This window comes from Cajanus cajan, chromosome 2 (assembly GCF_000230855.2).
Source record: "Cajanus cajan strain Asha chromosome 2, NIPB_CcT2T_4, whole genome shotgun sequence".
Lineage (NCBI taxonomy): Eukaryota > Viridiplantae > Streptophyta > Magnoliopsida > Fabales > Fabaceae > Cajanus > Cajanus cajan.
In genome coordinates this window covers 70,837,256-70,847,335 of record NC_138518.1, presented here as the reverse complement: position 1 = coordinate 70,847,335, position 10,080 = coordinate 70,837,256, and the positions used below count along the sequence as shown (strand labels likewise).

The 10,080-nt window shown below is 31.6% G+C and overlaps 1 protein-coding gene across 1 annotated transcript; it reads right to left on the bottom strand.

Moving 5' to 3' along the window:
- Positions 1–437: 437 nt before the first annotated feature.
- On the bottom strand, positions 438–5,916 carry SAL1 (SAL1 phosphatase-like protein). Its single transcript, XM_083068900.1, has 8 exons — positions 5,661–5,916; positions 5,343–5,418; positions 3,516–3,589; positions 3,220–3,425; positions 2,134–2,341; positions 1,948–2,046; positions 1,678–1,831; positions 438–928 (listed from the first exon to the last, which is right to left on the bottom strand). The coding sequence occupies exons 1-8, from the start codon at positions 5,859–5,861 to the stop codon at positions 765–767; spliced, it is 1,182 nt and encodes a 393-aa protein (XP_082925026.1). The 5' UTR covers positions 5,862–5,916; the 3' UTR covers positions 438–764.
- Between the last annotated feature and the right edge of the window lie 4,164 nt (positions 5,917–10,080).

Here is a 10,080-nt window from a genome sequence, read left to right as displayed (position 1 = left end):
AAGTACATATAAAAGTTTTAACCAAATAAATCATAATACTTGGGTTTAAATTTTAATAAAGTATAATAATATCCATTAATAACAACAAACTTACATCTAGAATAAAAAAATTAATATAATATAAGTTATAAGAAATTAAGGTAAAAATATTACAAATTAATATAAATTATCAAATTATGTTTGATAAGAAAAAAATATTGGTAAAAATAAGTTATCCTTATTCGTAATACTTATTAATAAAGTACTTTTATTTGATTTAATCCCATAAAGACTGACATTGATGAATGAAAATAAACAAAAGGATAAAAATAAGCAAAAAAATTTATAAATTAAAACCAAAAATATTAAATTTTATAGAGATCGTAAACTTATTCAACCGTAGAAGATATTTCATAGCGGTAATGCACAAGCACAACCCCCCATATTTATCCATGGCATAAATAAAATAAGCTTTCAAGCTATACTCAAGTGTTGATAATTGCATGTTTCAAAGTTCATATTTGATCCGTAGCAACCTCAGATTTGACATGAGGTTACTGCCTGCCATCCTTTCTTTATTATCCTGATATTCACTGAATTTTAGGTTATTCTTGGATCAATATATATTCAAATAACATCAACTCCGGACTGAAGAGAATACATGGAAGGAGAAAAAGGCTCCAAAATAAATTATAAGAAGTCCAATCATGTATTTAACTTCATCGGATCACGAAGGAAATATACCACATTTGAGCCGACAACAAAGTTGGCAAGCTTAGTGGAAATCACAAGGATGATGCTTCCGCATTGAGTGCTTCTTTAACTGCTCTCAGAAGCGATGGCATCAATTTCTGGTTTGTGACAATAATACCAGAAACAACATCAAGAAACTTTCCTTTTGAAAAGTCCAAAGGGTTTCCCGCAGCATCCATGCAGATACCTCCAGCTTCTACAGAAGTTCAATTGCAGGTAAAGAAGATTAGACGTAGAAGACATATTCAACATCTAACCTATGCTGGAACCTAAATATTGTAACATGTCAATTGTCAAGGGAAGTCATAATTTTTCAGCATTTTTTAATCTCAATTATGAGTACACGTGTCATTTAAAATTAAGGGTTCAGTATATATAACTCATCCATGAGTATAATATCATCATTGTATTGAGGACTTGTTTGGGCAAACCACTAAAAATATTCAACACTCCACTCCCCGCAACGAAACTTTTTTTGGAATTCTTGTAGTACCTATTCCCTTACAACTATTTTACTTTAATTAGCAGTTTTTTTTTCTTGTTTTTATTTTATAAAAAAATGCATACGTGCCAAGTGTCTTACTTTGAGGGGAAAGGAGTATTTAAAAAGACTTCCAAGCCCCTTAAATTCTTTAGTAAGTTTAAACTTACTACAATAAAGAAAGCATTTACTTCATTTAAAGATTTTCTGCTAAAAATAATTATGTTCATAAAACATATTCCAAAAACACATTCAATATGTATATGAAGGGAGTCCAGATCCTAGTAAACCTAGACATTTGAGTAGGACTTTGGCTTGATAAACATAAACATCTAACCAAATATTATTTATGACCAAGTCTGGACAAAAGCCGAGCATGCTTACCAAGAAAAGATTGGTCAATTTGTTGATGAAAAAAAAAATAATTCATAACAAAAAGACAAAAAAAAATGAAAAATACACACCGGTCACAACAATGCTGCCAGCAGCATGATCCCATATTTTTTCACGGTATCCTTTGTGAGGGAAACGCAAATATATAGCCCCGTCTCCTCTTGACAAAGCTCCATATTTTGCTTGGCTATCAATTCTGACTGGTGGCGCTTTGACACCAAGTTTCTGTTCATGGATCAATGATCAAGAAATGTCTGCAAATTAAATCTAAAAGAGCTAAAAGAAATAAAGTTAAAAACAATGGAAAAGGACAAAGGTGTTAACTATAGCAATAGAATTACTTCTGCAATGGAACTAGATAAGCCATGCGACGTGTGCGCTGCTTCAAAAGATTCAAAAAATGATGCTTCTTCTGGATTATCAATATCACAGACATGCACCTGGATGATGATTTGGTCATAATACAAATGTCAAGGACATGACATTACCAAAAGTGTCAAGTAAAATGACATTTTACAAGCACCAACCCTAGTTTGTGTAGAACCACCCAGAGCTTGCATGTATGTTCCGTCACCAACTTTAGCAAAGAAGACACAACCAACTTCATTTGAAGAATGCTGCTGATTAGAGCCAATGGATGCCAGTGGAAGATTTGGACATGCCAAGACACCCAATACAACTTTGCCTTCATCTAGCAAAGCTAAAGCGATAGCATATTGATCTCCTCTTACAAACCTATAATGTCATCTCACAAGCATGAGCTACTCAATGACATTAAGCACAATGATAGCACAATGACCAAGAAAGTCAAACAAATAGTATAAAATATAGAATGTAAATTCAGAAATTAATGAAGAAATAGAATTTTTTAGTCAAATGTTTAATTATTTTGATGAGTAAAGGAAATAAAAGTAAACTATTCTAGTATTTTGTGTTATCAAAACTTTTTTACTCCAAAAATACAGTTATGATCATCACTTATTATGAAGAGACTCCAATTTTCATAAACATGAACTGTTCTAGACAAATTAAGGGCCTTTGCTTTGAGAAAATATTTTATATTTTCACTTTGGTTCCTGGTTTTAGAAGTTTGTACAAGAAACAGTGAAAACAAAAAATGAAAGCAAAAAATAACTAAAAAAAGTTTTAAGTTACTTTTCCATTACAAACTCTAGAAAACAGGAAATAGAATGAAAACAAGGTGGCCTTTTTGTAAATTAAAAGAAAATATAAAATGAAAACAGAGAACATTTTCTCAAACCAAATGGTCCCTCAGATATTCAATTTCACCATGCCTTGTAATAGATAATGTTTCTGTCAAAATTAAAACCATCTTTATAGTTGTGTTTGTTTAAAGTGATAGCAAAATTCAACCACTATTTTTAGTCCTTCCTAATCAAAATAGGATACTGAATGACAAATGCAATCTTAGAAAACAATCAGGATTAATAATACTAGAAAATTTTCATATATTTATGACATGAGATATTACAAACAACATGCTGCAAGAAGTTCACAACTTATTAGGAAGAGAAACTAATGAAACTTAGAAACACACAAGACAGTATTCATACCATATAGAATTTTTATGAGAAGAAAAAAAGGATACTCACCCTTTAGTGCCATCTATTGGATCCAAAACCCAGTGTCTTCCAACAGAACCACCTTCAGACTTACCATTGTCAATGGCTGTAAGCAAATCATTTGTTGTTAAAGTAGAAAACCCATTTGATCCTTCACTAGCAAGAGTATCATTGACAAGTTCAGTAATGCGCTTCAGCGTATCCTGGCCACTTTCTTTACGAAGATCCCCTGAATCCTGAAGTTTTAAAATTGGACTTTATACTCAAGCATGGAAAAGAAAGCGAGTCTGCATGTCCAAGAAATCTATAAGAGCATACAATTTTACCTCCTCGGCTACTAATGAAAATGGTTCAGCAGGAAGTTCTCTCTCTAGTATTAAGCTGACCAAGGCTTGTGAACCTGTAAACAACAGAGAAGCAACACAATTTATAAGTGAATCAGCAGTTCAGCTAAACCTCAATGAATGAGAGTAGCAACTAAAAAGTATAAAATGAAAAATTGTTGCAAAATTTGTAAATAACTTTCTTTTTTTTCCAAGCAGTCCATATTATAGACAATGAAGCGCAAGCTCAAAATTTACATGATAATAAGAGTTTCCAAAAGCAATTCAAATTGCTGCCTTACAATAGAAATATGGAACATCCACTCTTTTTTAGGGAGGTGTGAGCAAAAGGAATATCCACTAATATGCATAAGGACTAGTTTGTTATGCTAAAAATAAATTTGCCCAAGAACTTGCTGGTAGATTTAAATATAATTAGGTCCTGTTTTTTTATTTATAAAACAAATAATGAAATATGAGACACAATGCAGATGATAACACTTAGTGTGATAGACATATATAAATTAGGGAGAGAAAGCGTACAAAACATTTGGTATAGTTGCATATTATACAAGTGCAAGGTCTTTCCTCATCTTTTTCAGGTAAGCCAAAATGCTTTATACTAGCCAGTAGCCAGCCTTGGCTAATACATAGTAAATCATCAAACATGATTTACAACAATTGACTTATACAAACAAATCATCACAAATTTTCAACTAAAGAGAATTTCAATACATGGCCTAAAACTAATATGCTAGGACTTATAAATAATTGGTGTAGAGCTTGTATTTATAACAATATTATTAAAGAACAACGTCCTAAAAACTTAATTTGTTTGATAAGAGGCTCAACGAATGGTTTTATGTCACTACACATCCTCACATGCAAAAGCCCTATAGATTGCTACAAATAATACTCAAACCGTTTTTTGGTAATGTAGAAGGTGCAAGCCTGCGGTTAAGGTAGAGATTATGTGGTCTGGTGGAGGATTAAGCCTCCAACAACAACATCACACCTAAATCTTAAAGGCTTGGGCTAGTGCCTATTAAACTACAAGCTCACCTACTGTCATGAAGAACAAATAGCGACTGTCATAGAGGTGTTTGAACCATATAGACTCCCCTAAAAGCTTAAGCCATTGGGTAGGGGCCCATGAATGAATAGTTAAAAGTCTCTAATGCATAAAAAACTATAGTTTTTCAATAAATTACCTTACTCTTATTGAAGTAGTGCAGTAAATTTCCAACAATAATGATACTGTTAAAACTTGTTGGCTCATTCTTGTAATCTGAATTAATTAAATATTAATGGAATGCATCATCTATACCCATTAGAAGAACACAAAAGAAATCATGAATGTGAAAAGCTCATAGGACTGAACTCCATCTGCACTATACAATGAGGAAGAGGAACAAGATTTTCTTTCAAAGGACTGACACGAAGCATCTCACATTCAAATTATGACTCTTTCAGTAGCATATGAAATATCTCATCCGAGCTGATAAACCATATATAACAAGCAGGAAATGTTGTGATCAGAAACCCTGAATCATTCATCTAAATAAAACATACAACTAGAAAGTGCACAACATTTCTTATTGTCCAGCTTCTACTAATCTAGAAGAAACCCAGCCGCACGGGAATCCATAACAAACAAGCCAAGCGGATCATATTATACCTAGTCAGCATTAGGTCAACTCAGTCAATAGACAACAACTGAACATTGCAACCACAATTAGCTTGTCAATGTGAGCGATTGCAGGAAAAATTATCCAACATTAACATGTACCTATAATCAAACACAATGATCATAAGATCAAGATAACAAACCATAATCAGCCACTGTGACAGGACTTTTGTCTGATTTGGAGTGGACATCGGATTGCAGAAGAGCCTTCTGTACTTTCTGTATAAACCATTCAAAGAATAACAAATCAGCATCCGTAAGCACTATTATTACAGCAGCATTTCTTCTTTTGATTTTTTAGGTATTAATCGTTGCAGCACTTGCGAGAAAGAAACAAAAAACAAAAATTATGAGAAAATAATAAACTATTTTAGAGCATCATATCAGGGCCAATGCAATTGCGCAAAATAGGTCTAAAACGAAAACGGTGAATGAGAATTGAAGGAGAAGGAGAGGGGTGCCTGGCAGAGACGAGCAGCGAGAGTGGCTGCTTTCTTTGCAGCGGCGAGTTCCTTCTCGTAAGGCATTGAAGAGAGGACTAGTGTCATTGGCGACGAAGAGAAGCACCTTCTTCCCTTTATTCTGATTCTGGCTTCGCAAAATCTCCAATCACTTCCTACAGTTATACTTCTTCCTCTCAACCAAAGTGTTGCTGTGTTCATTTCCCTTTTTCTCTCTCTTTCTCTCTCTCTCCCTCTCTTTTTTTTTTTTTTAATTACGGGACCTCGTATTATTAAATCTATATTAAATGTGGCCCTGCCCTTTCCATTCTTGGGCCGTGGCCCGATACGGAATCCTTTCACTTTTATTTCAGACTTGCAACAATTTGTAAAAGGAAAAAAATCTCTATCTTTGTACAATAAATAAATCATTAATTGTATTAAAGACTTAATAAATGATTTATTGTACCAGTACTAAATCATTACTACTTGTACCACAATTTTCACCAATAAATAAATAAATTAATAAACTACTCGTAAAAAAAATTCATACAAAAATTTATCTAATGTTGTTTAAAAAATTATACTTTATAAAATATATATATATATATAATATTATATCAGGTTAAAATCACATATAGTATGATCTAAGTTCATCCTTAGAATGTACCTAACCTTATTTCTTAAACTCAAAATTATGAAAAGGCCCTTCGGGAGAGGTTGGTGAATGAATTATGAATACTTGGAAAGTTTAAAATCAAATTAATGCCAGCAAAAAAATAAAATTGACTCAAAAAATCGAAAAACATATGAAAAACAAAAAAAAAAAAGCAATTTTATTCAATTATTTATTTTCTTAAATTGTACGATTTGGTTTTCAGTTAAAAAATATGAAATCGGTCCAAATAAAACTGATGTGCCTTTTTTACTTTTTTTTAAATATAAAATTATACAATAATGACACAACATAATTTGTTCAAAAGGTATTTTATCAAATGTAAGTTATTGGGTTGAATTTAATGATGAAAAATTATGAATTAATTGTATCGTTTAAAAATAATGATTTTAAGTGGTAAACTATATATAAGGATAAAAATAATTAATACGATAATAAAAATTGTATTAAATAAATTTTTTAAAAATGATAAAATAAAAACTAATAATAAATAGAGCGACTAAAAATTGTATTTTTAATTTTATTTTCTTTGTATAGTCTTAAAATAACATAATATTACATATTTTTAACTGATTTTTGAAAACATGATTATACCATGTAAACAAGTTATATTTTATTTTTATAAAAAAAATTAGCATATTTATTTTTATTCTTAAACTGGTGTTAAATTATTATAAAATACATTCTTAGATAGGCTTATAGACCAAATAAGGTCAATGTTAGGCTTTTATGTGAATTCAGTTAAACCTTTATTATGATCAAATCAGGTATACATGTTAGGTTTTTATAAATCGTGGTAGATGTCTTTAAATTTGTGAGGGTAAAAAAAGTGTTTCAACAATAAGTATCGCAAGTAAAAGTACAAATGAGACATAAAGCGTCAAAATACTTAATTTATAGTAATTACAACAAAATAAATTTGACATCAGACACACAAAATTTAATTAATACATGTCACATCAATACAAAAGAGATAACGTTACAAAAAAATTAACAATGAAGACTAAAAAGATTTAAAAAACTTCAAATATAGAGACTAAAAAGATTTATCTTAAACTATATGGACTAAAAAGAATTTAAAAAGATAAATATGAAGATTAAAAATATCTATTTTAAATTATAGGAACCAAAAGGTAAAGTAAGTGAAATTACATTGACTAAAAAAGTATTTTTGTAACGATTTGACAGGTCACTAATTACAACTCAACAACTAAGCATCAAAAAACATAATTATAATCTAGCCTAAGATTATCATGCAAGAATTTATTGGATATTCATGCAACAATATATATGTAAGGAATAGACGTTTGAAAACAAAATATTTTGGCGAAATTACAACTAAATATTGTACATATACATACACAAATACCATACTACAAATATAAAAGTCTTAGGTTGTCGGTCAAGCAACAACTATATGCACATTGCATCAAAACAACTTAACAAAATAACAAGTTATCTCCAACATGGCAAATCCTCAACAAGCACTCCAAACCTAATCTCGAGTGCTCCCATAATAATACAATCACCACAATCCAAAATGGAAATGTAAAAGTAAGCTTGTATACAAAGAAAGCAACATAATGTAGAAGCAAGTAATCAATTATATAAACATCGTCAATATCAGCTACTCAACAACATTTATATATTCAACTTAATAACACATATCAACTTATCAATTCCACAACATATCAACATAGTTGTGCAATCTATCAACTCAACATTCAACAACTTAATAACATACAAAAAATCACATATTTCATATAGTTACCAAATAATATATCACACAACTCGTCAACATATCAACACAATAATTTAATAACATGAAAACTCTTCAATTTAGCAATATAGACACTTCATAGTGCAACAACTCCATAACATAATGACTTTACAATGCAATATATTAACAATGTAGCTTATCAACACAATATATCAACAACCAAATTTAACAACATAATATACCAACAACACAACTTATCAACACAGTATGTTAACAACAAAATAACTTAACCAACACTGCAAATCAACAACATAGCAAAACATGTATACAACTCCATAACATGACAATTTTGCAACTTACAACACAGTTTATCAACACAATAACTAGGCAACATGGTAACTAACAACATATCAAATAAACAACATAGCATATCATGCACCGTCTCATATTTATATTAAGAGATCTTCAGCAAAATAAGTGAGCAGTCTAAGTGATTTGACCTTATCTAACCAAACTTTAACAACATGACCTTTTTGGTTTATTAGGTTAACTACAAATTAGGATACCAATTCACAATATAGCGTGATTTCTTGGATTTCACCTCTTAAATTAGGAAAGTTTATTACCAGTTGTCAAGTATAGTATAGCTTCTGTATGGGTCTGCCACGACATTAACGTGCATTGACCAAGTCACTTATGGCTACGGTCTGCCAACTATCCTCGTGATACTGCGTACCCTTCTAGTAATTAATTAAAAATTTTACCCCTCAACTTCATATCTTACTCAGTAGGTCACTACATTAATAGTATGGCTTGACCCAACCACATACTATATCAACTAAGAACTTAAAGGAGACACAACATTCTACCTCAAGATACAATAGTACTTAAGACGAATTTTTCAACATTTAAAACAACATCTCCTCTCTACTCCTATGTTTACAACACAACTCAATACACCATGTCTCATGCATATCACTATACAACTCAACAAAACACCTCATGCATATCACTATCCACAACTCAACATCTCACAACTTCAAACAAAAAATTATTATCAACTATAAAATAACTCAAATCTCAATCATACATCATCATAGATAAACTCACTATGAACTAAATTCAATCATCATCAACCTTCATCTAAGCAACCAACACACAATACAAATCTCATGTTTATTCAACACATCCACGCCTGGCACCAGTCACCTTACGCTCAACATCACCAAGGAAAAAAGCTTCTACCTTACCCTCCCTCAATGCCACACAACCCACGCCTAGTGTCATCGAGGTTGAAAGTCACTAACTTGCTTATTCCCGATGCCACTTATCTTACGCCCAACAACACCGAGTCAAAGAACTCTAAGGGAAATCACTTTCGTCGCCCCTCAACCTATGTTTGACATAATCAAGTTAGAGATCTCCTAACTAACTCACGCCTGACGCAACCTATCTTACAATTAGTGTTAGCGAAGTAAAAGGTCTCTAACTTACAATACGCTTGATGTCGTAAAGTTGCACCAGACGTGAAGATGATTTCTACACTTGGCAGAATCATGATTTGGCCCAAACACCTTAAATCTTCCAGCAAAACCAACATGCAACCATGTCTTCAATACATATTCAACCTACACAACTAAGATTCATCCAAAGAAACAACATGCAATCAATAAAGGTTCACCCTCATCAATTTCTTCTCATTTACCAAAAACCATAAGAAAACTAAGACTTAAGGTTTTCACTACTCAATTCAACAACACAACTGCAATTTAATGAATATAAGTAGTACACAACTCCTACAATAGAACAAGAAATAAATCTACATGCTTCCCTTGCCTCGAATCTTTTAGAAAAAAAGAGAAAGAAGAACGACAAAGAACGAGACTCTTAAGCTCTCGTTGTATGGCAACTCAAATATCTAATTCTCAACTTTTAGGCTTTGAATCTCAACTTCTACCACACCAACGATTGATCAAGATAAGAATAAAGACCTTTTGGTGGAATCAGATCAAAAATCCTACTGCATTGGCCCTATAACACCTATC

Bases quoted from the DNA above. Each gene is read 5' to 3' on its own strand.
- SAL1 (XM_083068900.1), bottom strand. From the start codon at position 5,861: ATGAACACAGCAACACTTTGGTTGAGAGGAAGAAGTATAACTGTAGGA. The intron at 3,590-5,342 runs GTTTGTTATCTT...TGTTGTTTACAG, and splicing joins TGTCACAGTGGCTGATTATG to GTTCACAAGCCTTGGTCAGC. The intron at 3,426-3,515 runs GTAAAATTGTAT...TTAAAACTTCAG, and splicing joins TTTCATTAGTAGCCGAGGAG to GATTCAGGGGATCTTCGTAA.